Source organism: Anser cygnoides, chromosome 10 (genome assembly GCF_040182565.1).
Source record: "Anser cygnoides isolate HZ-2024a breed goose chromosome 10, Taihu_goose_T2T_genome, whole genome shotgun sequence".
NCBI classification, from domain to species: domain Eukaryota; kingdom Metazoa; phylum Chordata; class Aves; order Anseriformes; family Anatidae; genus Anser; species Anser cygnoides.
In genome coordinates this window covers 18362812-18389646 of record NC_089882.1, presented here as the reverse complement: position 1 = coordinate 18389646, position 26835 = coordinate 18362812, and the positions used below count along the sequence as shown (strand labels likewise).

At 45.2% G+C, this 26835-nt stretch overlaps 1 protein-coding gene across 6 annotated transcripts in view; it reads left to right on the top strand.

Moving 5' to 3' along the window:
• Positions 1-26835, top strand: part of RBM6 (RNA binding motif protein 6) — a 60034-nt gene that overhangs the window by 3309 nt on the left and 29890 nt on the right. For 4 of the 6 annotated variants that reach the window (XM_067003300.1, XM_067003299.1, XM_067003296.1 and 1 more), the window contains exons 2-6: positions 547-659; positions 2680-4033; positions 4900-4989; positions 5975-6044; positions 17918-17991. In XM_067003300.1, the coding sequence (XP_066859401.1) occupies positions 616-659; positions 2680-4033; positions 4900-4989; positions 5975-6044; positions 17918-17991 (1632 nt within the window). In that variant the 5' untranslated portion in view covers positions 547-615. The remainder of the gene's footprint in view (positions 1-546; positions 660-2679; positions 4034-4899; positions 4990-5974; positions 6045-17917; positions 17992-26835) is intronic. The other 2 variants (XM_067003297.1, XM_048054367.2) reach the window with 1 other exon arrangement.

Sequence of the window (26835 nt, the reverse complement as noted above, 5' to 3'; positions counted from 1 at the left end):
CTTTTTCCACCTCCGTTGCACTCAGCTTTTAGGGCAGTACTGGGCAGCAGAGCCTGTAAAGATTTATTGGCAAAGCGCACCCTGTTATCCACCTACTTCTGGAGGGCAAAGTAAGCACAGTAGGCCAGCAGCGGTGATAGTTTCCTTGAACAGCAGAGAGCTTTTGGCAGAAATAGTTTGGATTAAACATTAATTGCAAACTGTTGTTCAGCACTGGGCCTTGCTGTTTATAGACTGTGGGATTCTCACACTTCCAGTTGCTCTGAGTAGCGTTAGACAGCACAGTATGTTGGAAAGCTTTATGTTAATCAAGAGCAAATATCAAATTGTTTGCCCACACATATTGGCAGTTTCGTTTCAGAAGTCATTTGAAGCTTGTGAGTTTGAACAGGGAGAAACACAGCATTAAGGTAATTCGTGCCTGAGGGTGGCCATGCGTATCGGTGGGTCTCGGCTGTTCCCACACGCCTTCCGCTGACCGGCAGTGTTTTTCTTCCGCGACGTGTTTTCATCGCCCTGTGGCTTACTGTCACGTTATTTCCTCAGCAGGTTGTGCTGTCGTGGTGTTCTTAGAGTGAATTACCCATTGCTGGAAACCTACCAGACAGGGGGAACATGTGGGGAGACCATCGACAAGGCAACAGAACGGGGCCCTTTCGGTAAGCATTGGAACGTACCGTTTGTTTATTGCATCGAAGAACGTTACTGAAACAACGAGAACTTTCTGTTTGCCAATATTCCTGCACATCCTCCTCCAGGTTATTCTGCTAAAGGTTTCTGAGCTCCTTTTGGAGCTAGGTGTCATTCCTGAAAAGCAGGCGAGTTAAGCCACGGTGTAGCTTTCTGCATTTTGGTGAAGTTTTGTGGTGTTTTTTTTTTTTTAATGACAGCTGCTTTTAGTATTTCTATTCCTTTTCCACACCACCTTTTTCTGTGATACTGTGTTTAGCTGTTAAAAGCTAAGGTGGTGTTACACCACACGGATTTCGGTGTTACGTAATGTTAAAACCTGGAAGAGAAACACCCAATAGTTTGATGTTGATTCTCTTCAACCACGGTGCTTCCCTCAGCCTCAGAAATACTGCCACTTTCATTCTACATGGGATTTCATGAAAACTTCAAGGGTTGAGTCCACTCGGTGCGGTTAAGCAGACCGATACATCGCCACGTTATTTGTTGTGCTCCTTCACGAGACGTTCTTGAACGTCACTGGAACTGTTGCAAAGACGCATATGCAGCTGGCCTGCACTGCCTGATGTTTTTCTTAGTTTATATTCCTCTGCTTGTTACTGGGCCCTGTGTTTGCAACAGGGCTTTGTGAATAAAAACTGAAGTAAAGCAGAGGCGCCAAGAGAGAGGGTTTTCCTCCATTGTGCATAATTCTTTCATCCTTTACTCACGCCTTCATCTCAGTTATTTGAAAATCAGAATGATAAATGTACTTCCTCCTGGCATACCTTAGGCTCCTGAAATAAGAGTATTTCAAACAATTGTCTGACTGCAATGTGCTGAGAAAGCTGGTGTCGTGAATTTAAAACAGTGTCCTGCAGAACCTGCCTTAACAGGATTGATGGGAGAGAGCGATCATGATTTGTGGTGATACCAGCAGTGCTGCTCTGCTGATTTTTTTTAAATTGGATTTTATTGGCATCATTCTTTACTGTGGTGGATGGGCGATTCTATCCTCAAACCAAGTTTTAACTCCTGTTCTATGTGGTGGTGAACCAGGGGCTTGCAGCTTAGTAAATCCAACGCAGTTTGATTAGCTGTGCAGAGGTGTTTTGTTGGTGAGGGATCCTGTAGTGAAACTCAGAGAACTTGCTGGAGTTGCTAAGGAAATGTCCGCTGATTAGGTAGGATTTGGTGTTTCTTTAAAATGTGTTGCTTTAATATTTTATTTTTCTATTTTTTTAATATATTGAAGTACTACTTAGCTGAAAAGTCAGGTAGCTTCATCTCAGAAACAGACAAAATGGATTTTGAAAAAGTAGTAAGAGGAAATCTCTTCCTGAGTGGTGTTGTGCAGAGATCAGAAGAACTTGTGGTTGTGGTGTTGTAAAGAGGGTGCAAGGCAGCTGGTCTTGAGGCAGGAGCGCAGGATCATCTCGAACACTGATTGTTGGCATATTCTTGTGAGGCATCTGCAGAGTCTGAACTGATAGCTTTTAGCATTTGACTGGTTTAGATTCCAGCACAAGGAGGCATAAACTCTTTTGTGGAGCATGTTACTAGAGCATGTTTGGTAACCTTTGCTTTTGTGTGCCTCCTGACGATGTGAACAGTTAGCCGTTTGTAATGCTGCCCAGAGAATTTAAGCTCAGGTTGTTCCTCCCAGGCACGTGCTGGTGATGCTAATAAACAGGCGCGCCAGCTGCTGGAACCTCGAACAGCTGCAGAGCTGTGTGCAGTGCAGGACTGTGTGATTGCTACCATCATTAACCCATTAATATTGCAGGTTTTCCCTGTTGAGTGCTTCTGGAAATTGTGCTGAAATGGGAGCACCCAAGTTTACTTTCTCACATCTGTCGTATGCTGCCTCATCTTAAACTGCCAAACATCAATATCTTCTGCGGATCTTAGACTGTTACACCACTCTATAAAAGTTTAGAGAAGAATGTGCTGCTGTATAGATTTCAGACTCTAAGCACGTTATGAATAATACTGTCTTTATTTCTACAGTGGGAGCCAAGAAGAAAGGTTTGCTCCCGGGTGGAACAGGGAATATCCTCCTTCCCTTGATAGTCATGCTCAAGAAAGACACTCTGGCAACTTCTCTGGCAGAGAATCACTTCCTTTTGATATCCAGGCACTCGCAGGCCTCCTCAATCCTCAGTTTGCCAACAGAGAGGAACCTTCTTTCAGCTTTGGAGCCAGAGATGGACCACGTAGTGACCTCAGAGGTAGGGAAGGGCACCACGATTTCAGGGGCAGAGATTTCCCACCGTCTGACTTTCAGAGCAGAGATGAGTCTCAGCTGGATTTCAGAGGCAGGGAACCACCCCCTTCTGAGTACAGGGGCAGGGATATGTACTCCGGAGACTTCCGGGAGAGAGAAGGGCCACCTATGGACTTCAGGGGTGGGGACGTTCCTTCAGTGGACTACAGAAACAGGGAGACGTTCCGTATGAACTACAGGGACAGGGAAGCACATAACATGGATTACAGGGGCAGAGATGAGCCTCCGTCAGACTTCAGGGGGAGGGGGTCTTTTGATCTGGACTTCAGAGGTCGAGATGGATCTCATTCGGACTTTAGGGCTAGAGATGTCCCTGAGTTAGACTACAGGGGCAGAGACCATTCCTATTCTGACTTCAGAAATAGGGATGTACCTGATTTGGACTTCAGGGGTATGGGCACATCTGATCTGGACTTCCGAAACAGAAACGCACCATCGTCAGATTTCAGAAATAGGCACAGGTCTCGGTCTGATCAGGATTTTAGGAGCAGAGAGATGGCTCCTCCTATGGACTTTTCAGAGAGGGAAATGCCTCCTGTGGATCAAAGCCTTGTAGATTTTAGGCGCAACCAGTCTACTGTACCTTTAGCAGAAAGAGAGGGCTCCGGTTTAAGCACCAGCAAGAGAGAGGAGTCTGCACTTGGTTTAGATAGAGCTCCTTTTGGTAGCCAAAAAGGCGAATTTCAACATCCAGAAGCACCAGCCAGAGAAGAGGAATCCCTTGGACTGAGTCTCAAAGATGACGCCTCACACAATTTCCAAAACAGCCGTGGACCTCTTCCTACTACCCTTCAGGACCAAGAGGAGCAACCTCAGACCTTTGCTAACAAGCAACAACAGCAGCAGCAGCAGCAGCAGCTTTCTGGGGGGGAACAGCAAAGATCTGATTCTGATCTTGGGTTGAAAGGTGAAGGTGATCTGGATTTCCTGGGACGGCAAGATACGGACTACAGAAACATTGAGTACCGTGATGTGGATCACCGGCTGCCAGGGCATCAGATGTTTGATTACGAACACGGCAAGTCCTTTTCAGAAGGAAAACCCAGCAAAGATTCTAGGCCCTATAAGAGCCTTCAGGTAGGTGGCTTTGTCAATTGATGTTTCTCTTAAGCACATGTTGGCCAAAGAATGGAAGGAGCTGGGAAGGAGTCTTCTATTCATGTTCCGTCACTTTGGTTCAGTCCTAATTCGCTGTCCTTTTCTGAGGTCACCCTCGTGCCCCAGGCCATTTGAATGGGCACGCTTTCTATCTTAGAAATACTTTATTCTCAAGAGAGATGCAATTTAGCAATTGAGAATTGCTAAATACATAGAACCAGATTTGGTTCAGAAAGTCCCCAAGCTGAAAATGACCAGACAAGTGGAGGGTGTTGTGTGGGGTGGGGAAGTACTGCACAGAACAGCTTATTTTCTCCTGGGCATCTGCTTATGAGCGCTACCAGAGAGAAGCTACTGGGACAGGTGGACCTGCGTGGAATAGCACAGATGTTCTCATGCGTGCTTTGTTTATCCTCGTAGTCAACTTTGAAATCACAAGTTAATGATAACCACTGAGTTAATAACTGCTGTTGAATTTGAATATCCCACTTGTGGGAAGCAGAGAGGTTTTTTGCTTCTCTTTTTATAAAACCGTGGAGAAATGTGGGATTCAGGGCAAGGTCTGCCTCTTGGCATTTATGGCTTATTCTGAGTTGTGTATCTTGTAGACAGATACTTGCTGGACCTGGATCTCACTGCACAGCTCCATGAGCATATGAAGCTGGTTGTGCTAATATTGCAGAGCTCTCTGAATCTTAAGCAATGCTGTGGTAAAGATCTGAGCCGTTCTGCTTATGGGCCTTTGCCTTTGAATTATACCCTGCTATATTTTGTTCTGGTTTGTGTATCTTGTGAGCTAGCGTTTCTCATTTGTAAAAACAACATCTTGATTGTGTGAACTCAAGGACCAAGATTACCGGACCTGCCCCAAATACGTGAAGCCAAGCAAGCTCATTCGGCTAGGAGGAGTGCCTGAAACTGCCACAAAGGATGATGTAAGTGGGATGTTTTTCATCCAAAATTCACTGTAAGGCTTTCAAAACTTATATCAAGTGTTTCTAAACGTAGCGTTTTCAAGCCTGGTGATTGGAATTCAGGTGGTCTGTCATTTTCCCCAAAGAAAATCCTGATTTAGGAGTGACTGCATTGTTATTTTTATCTGATTATTCTGCTTTTTAGAGGGTCTGGAGATTATGACTCTCTTTTGCAGTCATGTGCGGGGTGTTGGTAGGTAAAAGCCTTGACCGACAGACACTTGTTAACATACCTTCCTTCCAGGATTACTTTGTACAGAGACAATATTGTTATTACTTTGGTAGTGTATTTTGAGCCTGGAAGACATTAGTGTCTGAATGAACTTGTTCCTTCTTCATTACTTGAGATTCCTAAAATGAGATTTTACAAAGAAGGAAAAGATGTCTCCTGTTACTGCTGATCTTAGTTTAAAAAAAAAAAAAAAACATCTAGGCTACAAGGTGAGAGAAGTTACCTTTCCACAAGCTTCCACTTCTAATTAGAATTTTCTGATGGCAGCTCCAGACATGAGAACACCCCCACACATCAGTTTTTGCAAGGGTTAGCTGTGGTGATCAGCCCTTCTGAGGCTTAATACTGAAATCTGGTTGCTAGAGGGCTCATGGTAGAAACTTTGTCCGTTAAAGGCGGTAAGATATATCTGACCTTAAATAAGGATCAGAGGGGAACTGTCTGGATGAAAACAGCATGACGAACCTTTGAACGGTTCTGCTGTAAATGGCTGTTGCTTATTTAAACAAAAATAAAAAACACATGAGCAAAAATTCCCCAAAACTCAGTAAGCAGTTCTCAGAAACTGCAGGAACTATACCAGGAAAATGCATGTTTGTAACAAGCTTAAACTAGAAAGAAAAGAAGTCTTAGGGAAAGAGAAATGTACTTCAGCAGGTGCTTTACTCTGAGGTTTTATTTTGGAGACTGAAGTGGATCCTGGTTTTCCTGTAGATTCTCAATGCTTTCCGAGGGCCGGATGGGACACCTGTGAAGGACTTGCGACTGAAAGATTACAGTTCAGGTGAGAATGCTTTTTCAGTGCTTCTGGATTCAGGTTTACAAAAGGGTATTCTTAGCACCAATACTTAAACAGTTTGGTTGTCCTTGATGCCATAATTACAAGTATTTTTTAAATGAAAATGCCAAGTTCTGTAGTTTGCTCTATTGTCTTCAAAACTGATGGCTGTGCTCACTGTTGCTTCAGAGCTAAATTGTGTTCTGGTGCTTCTAGCTGTAGGAGCAGCAGGAAAAAACAGCAGTGTTGTTCTAATAGCCATCAGTAATAATAAAGCTAATACTGACGTGGGACAGCAGGTTAATTCCCAATAGATTTTTTTTTTTTAAGTTATTCAATCCTATTCAATCCTTTTGGATTGTTCTCCATCTTGTTTCTGAGATGGCCTTGCTGTGGAGTGTGTCCTGCACAAATAGCATCCCCATGAAACCTGACATACCATAACATTTCTCCTTCAGTAACGTGAAACTGTCACCCTTCTTGGATATGAAGACAGGCTTAAAAAAAAAAAAAAAAGGCAAAAGCAAGTTTTATAAACAAATATTGAAATACTGGGTCAGGATGCTCTTCCTTATTTCAAAGAATGAAATATTGCTGTACTTCTAATCGGTACGTATTGGATTCTGAAGAAAGAAATAATTTACAAGGCTGCTTTGTGTGAGTTACACTGGAACAAAGACGTGCAATTGTAGGAAGTGAGGGGCGAGCCCCTAGGACTGGTTTGGGTTGTACTAATAGGGAATGCCTGGAAATGGGAGGAGACCATCTGAAGTCACTGCTCCTGCTCTGATGATTCTGAACAGTTCCTGCTCCAAAGTGAATTTCTGTCATTTTCCAAAGCAAAGGAAAATGGCACGGCTGTTTTCTCTGTCTCTTTTAAAACCGAGGAACGCAGAGGCTTTTACCATCGTTGGTGCTTTTTCTTATTACCAGTGTGGGTTGCACGTGGAGCAGCTGGAATTCCTGCTGTCAATACGTTACATAAAAGCTTCTTGAGTGTTTAGTAGCTGGGAGAGAAACTGGGGCAGTTGGGTATTTCTCAAGTATATTTTTGTTTCTGGAAGCTGTCAAAGGAGATTTCACAACCTTCTCATGAACCTTTGAACTAAAGAACACCCCTGTGTTAGTTACATAGTCTGCTCTGGCCCAACAAGCAGGGCTTAAAGGGTGCAATCTTTCTTGCTTCCTTTCCTCTTTTCTAAGCATAGTACAGCAGGGCTGTCGTCACCCTTACAGCACTGAGTGTTACCAAACAATTGCAACACATTTTTTGCCCTTCCTGATGTGATTTGTCAGTTGCTGTTTTTCTGAAACACATCACATTTCAGTAATAAGTCAACTTGAACTGGGAATCTTTTCGTAAGTCTCTTCTTGTGTACGTTACTAGGACGTAGAACCCCCGTTAGAGAACTGTCGGCTCTTTCCCATTCCCTGTTACAGAGGCTTCTCAGGCTGAGATGCGGAGTCTGAGGTTAAGTGCGGAAGCCCTAGTATCTGCTGATGGTCACACGTAAAATACGGGTTGTGGTTTTTGTTGTCTCTCTAACAGCTGCATTCTATTTGTCTGTCTCCTTAGCAGCAGTGTTTTTTTTTTTTTTTTATAAGAAAGTTCTCCTGGCTTATAAAAGCCAGGGGATGAAGAATGGAGTTAAAAGTAGCTCATATTTTATGAGCTATGTAAAGCTGTTGTTTAACCCTGTCCATTCAGCATCAGCAATGTAAGCTGTGTAGCACTATTCTAGGTTACATCGATGCTTCAACGACTTTGTTTTGCATCATGTCCTAGGGCTGCAAATGCAGCTACTAATTTAAACAGCTTTCTGATCCTTGTTACGCAAGATGGATACATCTAGGACAAAACAAGCTTCCTGAATTGTGGAAAGGTCTTCTTGAAATCGGGTAACTAGAAGCTGTAGTGAACTAAATCCAGGTTTTCACATGAGGTAATCCTACAGAGAGACATGCGAAATCGAATTCACATTAACTTCTGAAAAGCTAAGCCTGTTTGAAACTAGAGGCCAGTCGTGTGCATAAAATACTGCTTTTCCAATGGATTGCGATGTAAATATTCATAAGAACTAAAAGCAAACTTCCTGGATTACTGATGTCTCTGATACACCTGGGCCCGCCGGCTGCGTTCATGTATCAGTTCAGTGGTACAACAACAGCCTGATTCAGAAGAGCCCCTGCTAAGCCTGAGTGGGTTGTGTGTTTTTGAACACTGTCCAGAAACGTTAAAAATAACATTAATCACGAGCGTGTGTGTACTTCATGTCGAGTGTGTTCGAGAAAGAAGAATGCCTGCAGCTGCCGGAGAACAAAACCAACGATAACAAATAGCACACAATTAACTTGAGGTGTGAGGTTCAGATCAGTTTCCCAAAAAGATAATGCTTATCATCAGGATTATCTCAGCAGCTTCGATGTGATCATTCCACTCTGTGATCTTTTTCAGGACTTTGTTCTGGGGCAAAAATATGTGGTTGGTTTTTCTTTGGGAAAAAAAAAAACACCACACAATTCAACTTCTTTACAAATGCTTTTCTTTTACATCCTGTATATGTGCTAAGGGAAGCGTATTTTCACTGAAGGTTGCGCTGAGCCTGGAACACAGTTCTTAACATAGCTGGTGTGATTTTGATATACATACAAGCTGTTTATTCTTGAGACTATTTTGTCTCTGGAGAACACAGACTGAAACAGTTCATAGATTTTAAAAAGGTAGTGGAAGAAGAGACTTTGAGGACTGACATAGTATTTCCGTTTGAATCAAAAAGGCAGATATTTGCAGGCAATCACGAAATACCCAAATGAAATTTCATGTATTACCCCATGCAACACTATCCTGTATTGTCTTGTGTCTCTGAGCTATCAGTTCGATTTTGGAATTGATGGCTGCTCGCTTAGGCTGAAAGTGTCATACCGGTTTGTGGGGGGAAGAGGGTTTCTCCCAACATAACAAGTTAAACGTTGGCAGAACTAACAATTAGACTGTTGGCTTATCTTCCAGCTTGCCTTCTGAAGTGTGTTTGGCCATGTCTGTTCAATTAATCATTACAAAGAGTAAACCTGGAGGTGATAGTGGAATCTCCTTAAAGTCCATCAACTACTTCAGTCTGTAATACCTCCTTGTGCCCCCTGCGGTTTCAGAGCTGCAGATGCACTGCTGCTGTGGTAGATACTAGCGCTGATGACTTGTCAGACGCTCTCTGCAAAGTGATTGTCAGTAAGTGCTTGTGAGCTGCCCCTGGCCCATCTGGAGGTGCTTCTCTCTGCTCACGGGGGTCAAGGCTTTCGTGTGGCTTTCCAGTGGGTGCCTCCTGCTGTGGAGCTGTTAGCGCTGCGTGCGATAGCACCAAGCGGCTTGTGGCACGGCTTCTGGTATTCTTGTATCGCTGTCTGCGAACTTGTGTTGGTACTGACTGCCAGAAACTTGAAACTGATACCTTCTGACCTTCAAGGAATCTAACATGAAGGCACCTTGTCCTGGTTTTGATTTTGATCGTATTTTAGGCTTATGTCCTGCCTGCTTCTCATTGAGCTCTATTTCTATTTTCCTGACTAATGCCAAACATAAGCCAAGTCTAGGAAGTGATCCTGAGCGTTTGATGTGCATGGAGCACTTCAGGTGAATGCATATGCATGACCTGGAGAAGGGAACATGCGCATCTAAGTTCGTCTTAAAGGGCTGCTTATGATGAGTTGCTCGCCATTAAGAGCTGCTGCAGGAGCGTCCGAGTGCTAAATGAAAGCATGAAGCGTACTCTGAGCTTTCCATTCAAATTGTTCTCCCGGACACAGTCTGGTGGCCAAGCTTGGAACATGCTTTCCAGCCAGGATTCACATTAGGGTTGGTACCAACTGTTGGAAAAAGCTGGTTAGGGAAGGTGAGCCTGAGAAATCGCTGGTAGCCCGTGAGGTTTTCCTAGCTTACTCCACAAGCACATCTGTGCATCTGAGAGGCGTCTGCGCTGAGCTGGGAAAGCCTGAAGGAGAATAGACACGCTAAGATGGAGAGCAGCAAGGCCAGAGAGGATCTCTGTGAAGTGAACTTAGAGGGCCCAGGTGAGCTGAGGCCAGGCACCTTCCCGTGATGGAGGCATGTGCAGGAAATGCAGTGTAACCTCAAATGTGATCAACTTAGCCTAGTGGCAGCTGCCTGCTTAGTTTTGAAAAGCTTTTGCTTTAGCAAGTACCATTGGCACCAGATATACTTTATTGCTTGCTCAGCCACCTCTGTGCACTAACATTTACTTGTTTCATTTCTGTGGCCCTCCAGACCTGGCCCTTAGATTGTAGATGCTTGGAACTGCCTCCTTATCCTTCCCTTTGTGAAACTTAATGCATTTTTTTTCTTAGTTGAGGGAGTTCATCTTGGTCTTACTAAGCTCTGCCACTCTGGTGCCCTGTTAAATATTAATAACCCTCTTAGGTAAACCTATAAAAGGCACCTTTCCCCTGCCCCCTCAGTGCAATGTATCCTGTATCTCAGAACAGTGAATCGTTGCTTTCAGGAATATTTCAGGGAGACTCTGAAATCTAAAGTTATTTTCTTTACAGTATTGAATATTACTAAAACTCATAATTTAAGGTCCAGAAAGGTATAGTTCGTGATGGAAAAATGGATACGGATTTTGAGCAGTGCTCCCCTCCATACCAGGGGTAATCTCTCCGTTGTCCTGGGCTGGGCTGCCTCCCAAGGCAGTGAGATCCTCCCCGTTCAAAGCAGAGCTCCTGTTGTGTGGGGGGTGTGGCTGCGCTTTTGGCTGGCCCACGTATAGCTGAGCCTTAGCTCCCTCACAGTCACTGTGCGTGCAGGTGGGGCTCGAGCTAGCGGCCCTCCTGGAGGTCAGAAGTGCTGGAAGAACACTTCCCGTGGCCCCGTGCAGGCTGCAGCTTCCAGCTGTAGGCAGGGCAGCGAGCCGCCCCGCTGTGCTGCACAGGAGGGATGTTTCTGGAGGCGTGCAGCCAGAACCGTGCTAAACCGAAACCTGTTCCTTCCTTTCAGGAGTCATGCAGTACCCATGGGCAAACCTCTCCGGAGGGTGGTTTTGTGGCCAGCTAGTGGTGTCCTCATGAAGGGGGCTTGGTGCTGACCCTGCGCAGTGTGGTTAGATCTCACAAGGCCTTACGTCCTTTGGTTTGGTACAAAGAGCTCGCTGTGGGATGGCGTGAGGTGTCTGCTAATGTGGCACAGAGGTGCCTTTTGTGCTAACTGTGCAGGATACACCTTGTCTCACCATCAAGGCTGGTGCTAACGCACCAGGGGAAGGACAATCTCCTGTTGCTGTGCTCAGTGTTTTGCGTGGTGAGGATCGTGTGGCCCGCTCGGCTGCATCAGCCGCAATTGAGGGCACACAGCTCTCAGGGGCTCGTGGAGATCTGAGGTGATCATCCAGGAGTTCACAGGGAGCTGCAGCTCCGAGTTTCCTGCTGAAGCACGACCAGATCACCTGCTCATCATCAGAGGTCCTCATTCCGGAGGGCTCATCTGTCAGAAGGCAGGGAAGTATCTTCAGTGCTGATTCCTGTTTGTAGCCAAAATAGCCTGGCCAGGACTGAAAAGCACCTTAGCTGGCATTAGTCAATGGTCATTGATGCCAGTCCTTGTCAGTTTTCCCAGCCGTGTGGGCAGTAGGTTTTTGGCTAGTTCTGCTTGATTTTAGGGTGGGAGAGTGTTGCATCATGCAAGCCAAAGGCATTCTTGCCAATCTGTCCTCATCTGTGATGTGGTGGCTTAGCAAGTGGGAAGTAGAAATCTGTTTAAGTCTGTTTGCAGTAGTGATCAACCTTGATTCATGGTTTACAGCCTGTTCAACACAGAAGGCAACAGCCAGCCGGAAAATGTGCTCACAGCCCTCCTGACATGCACGTTCCTTCTGTTTATGATGGCTTTTAAAAATGTGCTCACCCTTTTTGCATCTCCAGTGCAAAGCTTCAAAGCTTTTCACAGCGTGCTGACACTGCTGGATTAATTGCTTTTCTGAGTCATTTGTGCTAAATGACAGATCCTGGAGGCCCAGGTACACATTAGCAGTATTTTAAAATCAGTTTCTTGTCTGTAGCACCTTCCCACATTTGCAGCTTCCAGTTCTTTCATGGCGTTTTGTGATGGCCCCAGCCTTTCTTGGATTCTGCATTTCTGTACAAATATAATGTAATAATTTGTCTCTAATAAAGCTACAGTGTGTAAGGTCTTAGTGTCTTGGATTTTTCCCTCCTCCCCACTGTGCTAGTGTACAAACCACTGCCCTTCTGGCCAAGAATACAGCTGTGGAAGAAAACAGTGTGGACTGTTTGCCTTTTAGGGCATCTCAAGCAGGTCCTTTCTGCATCTTGTCCTCCTGGGTGGAGGAAGAAGGATAGGCTGTAGCATGATACCTTTTAGCACAGCTGCATTTCATGTCTTCTGGTTTCAGTGCCGTTCTCTTGTGCAGCACTGTCATGAATATCTTTTTTTTTTAATAAAGAGGGGCAGTATGAAGTGGCAGCCCTTTTTTCAGCAGCCAGGTGTGGCTTGTAAATGCTCAGCCTTTGAAAGGAATTGGGGACATGGCTTGGTGCAGATCGTCCTGCTTGTTATTCAACAGCAAGCTTTTCTGATACAGCTCTTCAGCTTTAGGAGCTGGGGAGGCCAATTCATCTGTGCAGCAAAGAGGCCTGACAGATTTATGGAAGCTCTGAATCCACCAGCTGGTGTGGAGGGCGCTCTTGTTTTTGGCTTCTGAGTGTGTGTTAGCACAGATCGATTGCTGCCATTCGCTGCGGGGGCGCCCTCTGAGAGATCAGGCTGTGGACAGCTTTATTTTCTCTGCTCGCTGCAGAAGGCACTATGCTGTTACCCATCCCTGCTGCATGCTGCTGTGTGCCCATCCTTGGCCATGCACTGCTGTGCATGTTCAGGAGGTCCTGGCTTCTTGGCAGCATCAAGTATGTTGTACCTGCTAATAACAGTACGCTCTAACAGTGTGGAGATATGGAGAAAGCCCTGTATTTTCTGGTATTTGAGTTGAGGTATTCACTCTTTAGTAAGGATGACTTCACAGGCTTCCTGGGCCTCCTCATACAGGTAACCTGTCTGCATCTTTCCTTGGAGGAAACAGGACAGATTTCCATGTGGGGTCATGGACACGTTGCCAAAACCTCCCACAGACGAGGCAGTGATTCCTGGCAACCAAGCAAAAGCAGATTCGGTGAGAAATGTGCAAAATCTTGTCTCCACAGCTGTGTGAAGACCGGTGTGTGAGATCGCAGGGACTTCCACAGCCCTTGAAGGGATCTCATTTTCTCTCTGTACTTAATGCTGTAGTTGCCTTTGAAGCAATAGAGCTTTCTTCTCCAACGTGGATGAAACTCTGCAGGGGATTTCCCTGGCTGCGCTCTGTTCTGCCGTGCTGTCTCTGCAGAGAGCAAGCCCCAGCAGCATCCTTGCTTCAGCAGGCTGGCTTTGCCATCTCTCAAAGTCCTAGAAGTACACAAAACTGCAAACGTTTTTCTTCTGTAGCACTTTTACCTCATCTTACAGGAATAAAATCCCAACAACACATAAGTGGAGAGTTGGGATGGTTGAGAAGCTCTCTGCTTATGGAGACTCCATCTTACAGTCTGGTGTCCTCAGGCTGCTTGGCTCCACCTGGTAGCTGCAGGCACAAACGGTGACAGAGTGGGGACCTCCCGCGTGTTGTCAGCTGGCCCAGAGGTTCAGTTCAGTGAACGATTCGGTTCAGTGAACAATTCGGTTCAGTGAACGGCTTTTGGCAACCTGTTCTACCAAGTTACTTTAATAGGAGGCTGTCTTCCTCCTTCCAGCTCTAGGAGAGACTTTTTATATCGCAACACAACAGGGGTTGTGTAGCAGTTTTTTGGGAGGGCAGGTGATGCTTTACTTCAGACGGAAGGTTTCGTAATGCCTTCAGCTGGTAGGGAAGGGTGGTAACGTGACTTGGTGCGTGCTTATTCCTAGAATCAAGGAGCTGGATCAGATCTCTTCAGCTGGATGCCTTTGTCAGATTGCCATCATGCCTTCTCTCCAGAAGTATCTTCAGTTTGGCATAGATCAGGGTCGTTGTTGTTACATGATTTATTCATTTGGCCTCCTAAAACTCCAGAGAAATGTTTTTGATGTCTTCGTGCTACTTGCAGCACATACCAGAAGAACATTGTCTTTAGATCTTGACATAGCAAACTACCATGAAGTAATGCATTACTATGTGTCAGTTGTTCAGTAGAAACTGTGTATGTATAGAAACAAGTCTTATTTTAAATCTCAAGTGCATCTCATTTTTATCTAAATCCAAATAAAAGTAGTTTTAAACCAGGCTTTCAGGACTTTTAGCCAAACTGTGGCATGCTAACAAAGACCTGATATGTGTTGTCAAAAATCACTAAAATGCATGTTTAAGAAGCAAAATATTCCTTATTCAGATGTTTGCACAACAGCTTCCTGGAGCTTTAAAAATGTATCCTTAGTAGTATCAAGTGCTGGTATTCAGTGTCAGTGCAGAAAACAACAGAGCATGCCTTGGAAACATCCATAAAGGTAGTGTATACATAGAAGCACTTAAGGAAAACAAACTCATTCAGTAACTGTGTGAGTTCAAGTGTTGGAGGACTGGTGCGTACCCTTGTTGGAAAGTTCATTTGAGCAGCTAATGCTCCAGCATGTTCAGAGTTTGGGGAGGGTGTTGATACCCAAATACTTCTGCCAAAACACAAAGCATTCCTTACTCAGTGCTTACTCAGTTCCTTATTTGTATTTTTTATTTTTTTCCTGTGGAGCCCGAAGCAGCGGTACCGCACTAAGCAGCAGGTGATACAAGTGATTAAGACGATACTTGGCTTTATGTCATCATGTGAAACCTTTCGTGTGAGTTTAGGCCACCTTGAGTCACAAAGCCACGCTGTAGTCATCGGCAGTGATTCTGTGTTGCTGGTTTGATCGCTTTGGTTTTACTGTTAAGACCTGAAGAGTACTGGTAGGTGTCCCAGAGCTCTGGTTGCAGGGGAGGACAGCTTACCTTGGGATGCCTGTTGTACCGGTCCCTGCCGCTGGCTGCCTGTCCCCGTGCAGCTGGCTGTCAAATCCTGTGCCCTGCTTCTGGTAGCAGCAGATGAATTGCTGGGTTCTGACAGGCAAACTGTATTCAGAAAGAAAAATATGCAAGCTCAGCAGCTGCTGCACAAAGAGCTGAACCAGCCCTACGAAGGAGGCAGAGAAGAGGCACAACAGTTGGCGGCAGCGGCCTCTATAGCCAGCCTCAAGGCACTCAGTTTTGTTTGAAGTGTTGTCCTCTGGGTAGCGGGATTATTGCCAATGGTGGCAAAAAAAAATCAGCAAACATTGCATTTCGAAGGCGTGGTGTAGTCACGCCGTTGTTCCTGCATTTCGGTGGGCTTTCCAGTATGGTCTAAAATGGAAGGATGCTGTCCTGGAGCTGGGGGCAGAGGGGCCGTACCGTTGAAAGCTGCTGCTGCTGCGTGGTTTTCACACATCGCGTGCGCTGGTCAGATCTGCGAAAAAGAGGATTGACCTGGGGGTGGGGGACAGAAACGTTCTGAGCCCCCACAGATCTTCATCGGCAGTTTGGAGTGGAGCAGTGGCTCCAGGCTGCTCTCGTCTCACTGCTTCGGTACTGTGCAAGGACAGCTGGTAGTGAATTGCAGAATGCGACGTTCCTGTGCAGCCTGACCGCAAGAAATTAACATGTGGCCTGAAGCTGCTTTTTGGCAGGATGCGGAGCCGGAATTTCTGGTTTTGGTTCTCGCCGTGTGTGTCAACTGCAGCTATGCTTATTAGGTGGGTTGAGTTTGGTGGGGAAGAGGGAGGGAAGGAAGTGTACAAGGAAAAACATGCTGATCTTCCTCTTAACTGGAGTGGGTCTGCAGCGTATAGACCTCTGAGGATCTCAGGTTTTACATCCAACATCAACAACATCAGCGTTGTGCTCAACTCTGTCGTGCTGGATTAAATCCACATCTAAAACACTCGTTCACTTTATCAGATGTTGCGTGTAAACTGCCTCTCACATGGAGGAAATAGAGTGAAAACTCGTGCAATCTTCTTCCAGTCTGTCTGGAGACCGCTTACTTCACATGCTTACAGAACAAAGACAGCGCTCTGATCCCGGCCTGCTGATTACAGCAGCTTCTGAAAATCCTTTCTGGGAGTCGGGAGTCCTACAGGCTGATAAATAACATTCAAGCGAACCTTTTCTAAACATGAGGGGGAGAGAGAAGTGACTTTAGAGACCTGGATTTGAAGAAGACTTTAAAACGTACTGTGTAAGCCTGTGTGCTGCACCGCAAAGTAGCAGGGACGTCCGCCTGGAATGCAAAGCAGTCTCCCAGCAAGGGGCAGCACTGCTCCTAGAGAGCAGCTCTCTTCTGCAGAGCAGAGGACTGCTTTTATTTTTTAAAGGCTATTTAGTGTGGCTGGAACTGCAGAGCCAATGAATTTTTTTTTTTTCTGCTTCTGCCATCTGAAACTCTAGCTCAAGTTCTAGCTGCCCTCTTGATGCGACAATATCAAGTGGCTTTAGTGGCATCACGGGTGGTGTGATGCTGGTCTGCCTCTTTCACTGAGCTGAAAAGCACCTAGATTGATAAATTTCCTTTTGATGTACTAATATTGACAAAAACAGTATGTGGGAGGGAAGTAAATTCCAATGTGAGATAGAGGAGGAGCTAGGTTCAAACTGAAGTGTTGTTCTAACAGCAAATGTGCAAAGTCAGGGGTGTGTTGTTAGAGTGATGATGTTAGAGAGATCCCAATTAAAAAACAGTAGGGTTTGGTGATGGAATAGATTTGTTTGGACTTGTCTCTGAAGCGTGTAAGTGTGAAGATGGTAAAAATAAATAAATAAAAAGAATCAATAAACAAACAAAATCCCACCACAAACAACAACAAAACCAGAAAAGTTAAAACTAGTGAGTGCAGCAAACATAATCTGGAGTAGTTTCGGAGGGAGGCGGGGGTAGTTCCAGCAGACTGGGATGCTTGGCCCGAGGGAAGCGTGGCACGGGGAGGGTGAGGTTCTGACTTCAGGTTGTTCCTCAGCTCTTGGGTTCTTGGAGCTGCCTCCAACATCAAGCATGGCTCTTAGGATGCTCTTAGCTTCTGTAATGTTCACCTCGCTCTTTACCGTGGGACATGAAATTTCAGTGCAGGTAACTGGAGCACAGATCAGCCACTGACTGAGATGGCAGCCTTCCAAGAAGAGAGAAAACTGAAGGCTGTCTAGTTTCTTGCTACTAAACTTAAGCTCCCGCACCCTCTTATTAAATGTACAGTACCGTCTATTGGAAATAAAATACCAGAATGAGAAAGTTGTAGTAATCGTTCCTGCTCCATTGTTCTTTTTCATGATACAAGGGATTTGGACTTGAAAAATAAGCGTATGTTGAATGGAAAATAGCAAAGGTAATGGAATTGTGATGGTTCTTTTTGAAACATTGCCCAAATTAAAATGCTGGTCATTGGTGTAAAATACATTCACAGCAAGGTACTTTGGAATGACTTTTACCAACACTTGCTTTGGAGAACACTGCTTCCAAGGCAGTACAAAATGTGAAACTAGTATGGAAAATCACAATGCCTTAAAAGAAAAAAAAGTGATTATTTCTTACCCTAAGGAAGGGTGTGCCTGTCAGTGGGTTGTGTAAGGGGAAGTGGGAACACTGCACTATTAAAATTCATGATAAACTGCACAATTAGTCATCATCCAGCTAGTCCCTGATTTCTCTCCTTTTCATTCTGGAGTATAGAGGGGGTGGTTAGAGGGTTTGTCACTGGAGAAAAAGGGAAATTGAATATTTAATGTGGCTTTCTTTATGACAAGGCACTAACATGACTCCCGTCTGTATTTAAATGCTGTCCCCAGGTTACGACTATGGCTATGTCTGCGTGGAGTTTTCACTCTTGGAAGAGGCCATCGGATGCATGGAAGCCAACCAGGTTGCTTTACACTTCGGTCAATGCTGCTAGAAGATTTAAAAAAATAATAATTTTTGGTGGGGTGGTGGAAAGCCAATGAGGATTTTATCTGAACTATTCAAAGGCAGATCTGTTCTTGTATAATACACAACGCTGCGGTTTAAACATGTTTCCGGAACCTTGCAAAAGGCTTAGAAATGCCAGTGTGAAAGAGCTGCCAGACACCGAATGGTCTGCCCTCCTCCCTAGTGTGTGGCAGCACACTGGCTAGGTTCAGAGGCTGGTGGCTGACAGAATTCTAATACAGGTTTTGGCTCTGATGCTTTTGTACTCACGCTGAAATCCAGTCGGAAAGAGCTCTGCGAGCATTAAATGTCTCCCCCGGTTGTGCGTGCACACACACATACACATGTGACTGGAGGTGAGGCCTCTGGTATGCAGCTCTGAGTCAGCTGTGACTTGCACGCTCTGCTTTTCCATCTGCCTTGTGTGTGGGAGAGGTTCTTAATGGTGCATCTCCCCCATATCTGTCTTGTCCTTTGGCAAGCTGGAGTTGCAAACACGAGGACTACCCTACGTTCAGTTGCACCTGGTAAATCTGAATGTTTCCAGCTCTTAAAAGTGCGAGATGGCTTCAATCCCTAGTGAATAAGGACCCAAGGGGAGCCTTTACTCTGACCTGATATTCAAGGCTACAGTTGTTGGCTACTATGCTACAGCAAGATGCATAAAACGTGTCAGATAAAACATAGATGGCCATCTTACACCGCCCTGTCTGTGCCTCAGAACTGCCGGTGATGGATCACTCAGGAAAAACCACTAAGTGATCCCTATTCCTTTGATACATCCCTTAGGCCTCCTCTCTGTTGCCTTCTTCCCCCAGATTTGCCTGAGTAAGAATCCATATGAATTATCAAAAGCCTTTTTTTGCCTGAATCCCATGTCTCGTTGTCACGAGAGGAGAGTCATGAGTCAGATTCAGAGCTGTGCATGTGCAAAAATGTACTTAGAGTTAACGAGTCTTCACAGCTGGGGTTTCAAAGGTCCCACTAAGCACTTGCATTTGCCTCTATTTTCAGTTACAGAAGTATTGCAACTTAGAAAAATGTTTTACAGAAATAATTCTTTTGCTGGGAAGAAGCCTGGCACATTCCCACTGGATGGGGGAGGGAGGGAGCAGAAATGAGAGAAGGCTCCAGAATTATTCATTACTTTTACCATCAGTGACAACTTTTGTTTTCCCTTCAGTGTTGCTACAACTCCCAATCTATTATGTAGTCACTGGGAAATACATAATTATGTGTGGCACTCTGTTTAACCAAGTGCCTCCACATGTTTTCTCCCCAGTTCTACTCACATGAAATAACGTCTCCCTGTGCAAATGCCGTTCCCAAATACCTTGGGATTTGGGAATTCCTCCTCTTCCTATTTTTAAGGCCTCCTCTCCACCTTCTCATATTTGGAGCATTCCTACGTATTTGGACAGGTGTTTGACTTGGTCAGATTAGGTCCGTTGCTGCAGCAAGGAGCCTGTAAGCACCAGGCCCTGAACTGAACCAAGTGCCTAAAGGTCCCCAGTAAATCACCGCACCTGCGTGCACGCGAGGAGGTTCTGGCTGGCCTTCATCTGCGGCTTACGTTGATCCCCCCCAGCAGCTATAGCAGGCCCTCGGGCTGGGTAATTATATGCCCTTTCCCCTTCTAATTAAACAGCAAAAAAAAGTAGTAAGTTTTGTATCTGACTTGCTGCAAGAAAGCAAGCTAACTTTTAAGTTCTCAGTAAAATCCAAGTGGAGGTATTCAGAAAGGGAATGATGCAACTCACTTGTCTTTGGACAATAGGCACCCCTTTGTAATATCTTCCAAGGTAGGGCTGTAAGATCATCTCCTCAGGATGAGAATTAATCTGGATTTTTACAAACTGCAAAACCAAAAAGCTTTGTTAGCCAGGACGTGGATTCCTTGATAGTCGAGTTATTTTCAGCAGGTTATCAGCTCTCCCTGTCAAATGTAATCACTTGTGAGAGCATAAATAGCAAAGCGGTGTCAGCCCACAGTGACGCTCTAGCACCTCACTAGCCAGCCTGCCTCTTTCTCAGTTTTCTACTGGCTGGGAATGAATCCCTTTTACAGAGGCATCCCTTTTTTGATGCTGTTTAATGCCTATTTAACCACCCCTGCCTAAAGAGCAGTTGTTTACCTGCCTACGTCACTGCTCGCTTAAGGTCATTCCCAAATTTGCTACCTACAGATTTACCAGGTCCAACTCTCTCCGTGCAGTCAGCCTAGCATGTGTATGTGACTCCTGAGATCTGGGGGGGTTCAACTAAACGCATTGTGGTAAGGAAACATCCATCTGCTGTGCTGCCCTAATTTTGGAAGAGAGTTTTATTCCACCTGTATTAATTGCCACAGCTGAAATAACTGCAGTAATGCCCGGATAAATTGCCTTGCCTTGTTGATTGTGATGGTGGCAATTTATTGCAGCTCAAGGGGCCCATCTAGTGTACGTGAACTGTGATGGATCGCCAGTTTTGTTCGCACAGAGGTGTTGCACGACAGATTTTGCTGGGAGAAGAGCCAGCTGCCAGCTCTCCTGCCTTTGGGCAGGCTCTGTGCCCCAGCAGGGCACGTTGGCTGTTGGCTTGCAGGATGTGGGGGCAGCACCCGTTTCAGGCTGATGGGCACAGTGCTTCTGTTGGTCTTTTGTTATGAGCTGGCTGTCGAATTTGTTAGGAGTTTGACTTCAATGAGAGATCTTTCTTCTGTTAGCGATGAGCTGCTTTTCCTTTGAGGAGATGCAGTTATTTTAAATGGAAAATGGGGTTTCTGTTTGCTCAGTCTCACAGTTTCTCCTAAATCTTCCCTCCTTTATTCTCATTCTGAAGGTTGTAGAGTGGCGTGCCATTTATCTTGCATTTCCTTTACATTCAGGCTTAGGGTCGCCTCCAGTGTACAAGTGTTCTTGCCTGGCAGCAGCGTTTTGGCTTCTTAGGAGACTCCTCTGACAGTTTGTTCCCTGGCTCTTGTTCCCTGTATGCGCTGGGTTCCCTCCGAGTACCTGAATTCTCTCTTGCGCTCCTCCTTCAGCTGTAGAAGAATCGCACGTACTGAACTTGTTCTTGGTGCAAGAAAGCTGGGTGGGAAATGAAGTACCCTCATGTACTGGTGCGTATCATAAAGGCAGCTGAAGGAGGAGAAGCAGAGAGATCTTGTCTCTACTGCCTGGATATTTTGCTGTTTTCACCGAGGTGGAGCTGGTTGTTATACAAATGGAATCAGAAGATTTATTTGAAGCTTAGGAGCAAATGATTTGTCTTGACTGGCTATATAGTAGTGTCTCCCAAGTCCCCTCAGGCCTCAAACTTAGCAACACTTGGCAGTGTGAGTATTTCCTAGCTTTTGTTGCTAGTAAGTAACATCTTCCTAAATCCTTTCCTTCTCCTTCGTAAGCAAGAGGGTGAAAATGGGAGAGCTATAGCATGAACTTGTAAAAATACATACTTCATAAATTATTGTAGAGATATCCAGACATGTGCAAGAGTGGTTGTTCCCAGACTCGCTCTTGTACTTTCCTGCACTGAGACCGGTGCGTATCGGAGAGCAGCTTTCCCTGCGGCTCCGTGAGGTTCTGGTTCTGCTTGCTGACCACAGCAATGCCTCCGTTCCCTGCCTGTTTCTCCCAGGAGAGGGATGTTTTGTGGGTGCTTGCTTTACTTGAACACATCCGACCACTGTGAGGTTGGAAACAACAGTTGTGTGTTTCTTCTGCTCTGCATCCCCTTTTATATCCCTTCTCTGCAGTGCTTTGCATTTGGTGTGAACAGAACAGACTTCACTGTAGCTGTTGGTGTTAAAATCCACAAGATGCTTTGACAAACTGGCAGAGCCTGGGACTTTCTGTCCTGAAAACATTTGCAGTAACCAGTCACAACTCTGTGTCTTTCCAGTTAAATACAGAAGGAGCCTGTCACTCTCCTGAGAATGCTTCAGCTCTGCTGACCTGTTGCTGCTGAGTATGTTTTGAGACCTGCTTATGTGCTCGGTGCTCGGAACGTGTTGCAATTTCTAAGAGAGAAAAAATAATTTTCCTTTTGGTAGGGTATACTGAGTTGTGAAGTCTGAGATTTTCCAGCAGAATCTGCGGAGTGCCCCATGCAGTGGAAGATAACTCTCACCTCGAGTGCATTTTCCTGAGTATCCATCAGTTACTCCCTTGGCAATGTCACTGCATGCCATGGTGGCTTTACCCTGCAGTTGAGTGTGGTGGTGACAGTTGACTGTGTCCACAAATACACTAAAATCCATCTGTGTGTTAGGTTAAGAAGGCTGGGGATGGCCTTGCCTTTACCATTTCCTCCTTGGATTACCAGCTGCCATACAGCCGTTTGCGTTTCTTGTTGTATATTTGGTGTGGGGATTTTTCTCAGGTCATATCATTAGCATGCATCTTCTTTTTCCCTATTAAACCTGTCCTGCTGTTGACTGTGTGGATTTCTAGAATTATGTTTTAGAGTCTTCCACTCTTGAGTGTGTGTGGAGGGAGGAAAAAGACTTGTGTACTTAGGCTGTGTTTCTTCTGTCAACTAGTGACTTAGGAAACATGCGTGTTGTTTGATTTTCATGATCGGCTGGCCTATGGAAAGTTCTCTCCATAGGCTACCTTGTAATCAGATGATCGGATTTCCAGGCAGCACAGCCGATTTATTTTTTTTATGTGTGTCTGATTCAGTGTTTGACCTTGTCATGAGTTCACCAGGGCCTTACGTCACTGAGGCTTGACATGTTGACTCAGTCGTTTGTTCATTCCCACTTGTGTCCTACTAATAACTGCACTGTACTGCCATTTAATTGGAATTATCAGCCTCTGAGGTCAGTGAGGAAGTCTGCAGCGTGAGGCTGCTAGTGCTGGGCAGAGGCTTGCCTGTGAGTAAGCAGTCAGCTCTGCCTGCGATGACCTGTGGCAGCGCTGTGTGTGTGGGTGAGCCCGTGTATATCCTGCAGCGGCGTTGTGATGAATGTGCTGTCTGCTTCTCTGCTGGGAAAGACCGACTTAATCTCTGCGTTACAGAGATCTCTGTGCAGAGAAGGGTTTCTTAGGTTGTGAAATGTAACTGCCAAAAACTCTGGTGTTGAAAATGCATCTCTGGACCTTCTTCTCTTCTGTCATCTCAACGTCTTCTGTCATCTCGACTTTACAAGCTTGTGTGAATCCTGTGAATCTTTACTTCCTTTGGCACAGGAGGTCATAAGGGATCTTCTGCCAAAGACTTCACACGCTGTTCCTTCAGCTAGTAGCAGCTGCCCATCACTGTGGCTTTTCTAGCCCTATCCAGATAAAATGGCAACCTTCTTCTTCACAGCTCTGTCCTGCCCTGTCTCAGGAAGCAAACCATGCAAACCAGTATACTTTAAAATCTGTGCACATTTGACTGAAGGACTTGTGAAGCTTGCATCTTCTTCCTCTACTTGTCTGATCCCAGCTTGCCATGTCCCTCTGCCTCCCCGCTCCTATTCCAAAATCCTGTCCTCCTTTTTTTGTCCTTCAGCCTCCCCGTGCCAGCGTGGCGAGGACTGTGTGCTTTGTTGTTGCTGCTGTTGAACTGCTGCTCTGTAACGGGGTTGTCCCAGAGGCTGCCACCTGGGTGAGCTGCTTGGAGCACGTGCTGGATGCATAAGCAGGAATTCTTCAGCATGTCTGGTTGCCAGCAGCAGTGTGTGGCCCAGCAGGGTTATCTTGGGACTCAAATGTTGCTCTGTATTGCAGAATTATCTGTTCTGTGCACTGAAGCTCATTAGGGCTGCGTATAAATAGGCTGTTCCAGGTAAAACATCCTTCCCTACCCTTCTCCAAAATGAAACTGTTTTCCCTCTGGCCCCTGGACAGTTATGTTCTGGTGTTGCCTTTTTTTTTTAATTTTTTTGCCAGTTGACATTAGCAAAGCTGTGTGATGATTTATCTCTGAAATATCCCTTCTTCCTGCATAGATCTCAAATGCCTTGCTAATCAAGCATTTCTCTGTTGGGATAGATGTTCTAGCTAAAATGCCAGAAGCTTAAGCTGGCAAACGTTAAGGAATAATGTGATTTCCTGAAGTTTGCTTAAATGACTTGATCCAGAAGTGATTGCCCAGATAAATGTCCAGATCTCTCCGTTGGATTGCATGGTGTGACACACCAGTACTTGCAGTGCCTCGCTTGCTCCTGTTGGGCACCGCAAACTGCTGCGCAGCATCTAAAGGTGCGGGGGGGTGGATGGTCCCTGCGCTGGTGGCTCAAAAAGAGGAACCAGCTTTTGGACAGCTGGACCTTTGGTCAAGCCCAACATGTAAAACGCGGATATATGAAAGTTTTTGTTCATAATTGCAAATGCAGCACATACCGCAGATTAGTCTGCTCTCTGCCTTTTCTGTAAGGCTAAGTTTTAATTCTGACAGAGCAGCACCTAGGAAATAGCCTTATTTCCATTATTGTCAACATGCAAAACGTTTTCCTGCATGACATAGCATCTTGCATGCTCCTCTTCTGAATTACTTTGTAGAGAAGATTTTGCCTTGAGTTAGAAAGACTTGAGGTAGTCCTTGGACGCATATGCAGGGCACAGATGCTGCCCTATCGATGTAGCTATCGGGTTCTGTCCTCCTAATGTGTTAGTGGATAATCTTGTCACAACGAGGAAATCTTGGTCACAGACGCTAGGGACAGGTACAGATTCACCATGAAACAAAGAGCAGTGTTCGGGGCTGCTCTGCCTCTCCGATTATATGTCTGTTACTGTGCTTATATTCATGACTGGTTGATTTTCTATGAAGATATGTTGAAACTAAATATGTTCTTGTGTAACCACTTGGAAGGTGTTTATCAGTGTAGTATCAGAGTGCTTTAAGGGATTGTGGTAAATCAGCTCTGTCGTACAAATAGTGCATCGCCTCAATTGCTGGCTTGTTTACTTGTTCAGACCGTGGTTTTTGTGTGAGGATGTAAAATCCTTTGATCAAGCTCCTGTTTTAAAGGTAGTGGGACCCATTGCACTAATTTGCTTTGGTGCTTTTGAAGTCATCCTTGAAGTAAGATGGTGACTAACAGAACTGCAGGTGCGCTGTCTGAAATTCCCTCTGTACTCTTGAAAGTGGATGGTATGGCTGAAATTACTTAAAGGAAACACAGAAGCTGTGAGAGGGAAATGTCAGAATGGGTTCAGTTTACGTGAATAAAGGCATCTAAGTGAACACACGATCACTTTCATTTCCAGAGCAGGCTCAATTTCTCTCACAGTTTTGCTGTAGTGGTTCGCACAAGACCTGTCTCTGTGAAAGAGATGGCAGTCCTTTTCAGCCCACTCCCAGCAATGTCAAAGGGGATGTTTTACAAGCTTTTGAGCCAGATTACAGTGCTAAGACTCCATCTGGACTATTTTGAGAAGTGGGAGCGCACCAAAATGTTGTTGCAATTTTTACTTGATGAGTCGTATTTGTTAACTTGGGCATCAGAACTGTTTGTTCATGCTTTTGTGCTGTCTTGGTGCTGGTTGCTTTTCCATTCCTTGGTGCACAAGTTGTTGTTGTTGGATTACTGAACAGGAAGGTAAAAGGTTGAGTTTGGAGGCTAAAAAAAAAAAGGCAAACCACACACACACTTACTGTTATTGACTAGAAATGAAGTGTGATTACAGTGGAAAATGGGGGCTGGTGTGCTCAAGTGTACTATTGTGTCTGTTACCCATGAATCACAGGCAACAAGGAAACAGGTATTTAACACAGAAGGAAACATGCTATTACCCACCCATTCTCATTTAAACCACGGTGCACCTTCAAGACCCTTATTAAAGTCTTAATATCTACAAAAATCACACACACAAAAAAAAAACACAGGAAGAAATCAGAGATCAGGAGCCTTGCTGTCATTCTGGGTCTGTGCAGGACAAGACATCATGTTACGTGCAAGTGCACCGAGAGTCTGGTAGCCAGCAGTCCACTGTACTTGAGAAGAAAGGCACAAATTTCCTGTGCTCCTCTCTCAGTTGAGAGAGGGAGAATTCCTTCGTGCATCACATAAGGTGATCCGTTTAACCCAGCATGTATGAACAGGACAGCAACTGGGAGGTCCTCAAATTGTCCCCAGAGGAAGGTAATGGGGGAAAATCCCGAAGCCGCTTTGCACAGGGGAGCTGGAAGGTTCTTCCTGGCCTCTGCAGCGACAGAAGCTGTGAAGTGTGGGGTTGAGTTCCTGCAGTGAAATGTCTGATGTGAAGTGGCATTCTGCCTAAAGGGTTGTTTTGCTGTGCTGTTGCACTGTGTGTATGCACTGACAACTACTGGACGTTACACCCACGTGTCCTCCTGCATCGCCACAACTTCATGCCACCCACACTGCTGGTCGTGTCTTCCCTGGGATGAGCAAACAGCTTCCGGATGTTGATTCCCTAGAGGAAAGTGGTCTAAAATCAAGTGTGTCATGTAATGAGGTACACTTTTAGTGAGGGTCAAAGCTACAAAGCTGTAATCATGAGATTAGAGTATTTAAATCTCTGAAACTATCTTCTTTAGAACAAGAAGAGGAAAGCAGTTCTTGTTTTCATAGCCAGCAGGGGAAATCTTAGGTTTTGTGATGTACAGTCCGTATCTCAGCAGAAAATTAGCAATGTTCAGATGGGTTTCATGTACCGGATTTGAGCTGGGATGAAAGTAAGAGCCTGAGCAAATATTTGCTGTACTTTTCCATTGAGGATCTCAGGAGAAGAGTTAACAGAGAAAGTAATTTTAAGTCCTCAGAATCCTTAGGTGTATTTTCTTACACATAAGATTAGGCTGATAGGTCTCACTAAGAAGATGTCTTGTGGTGCGAAGCTGTTTATTAATTATATGA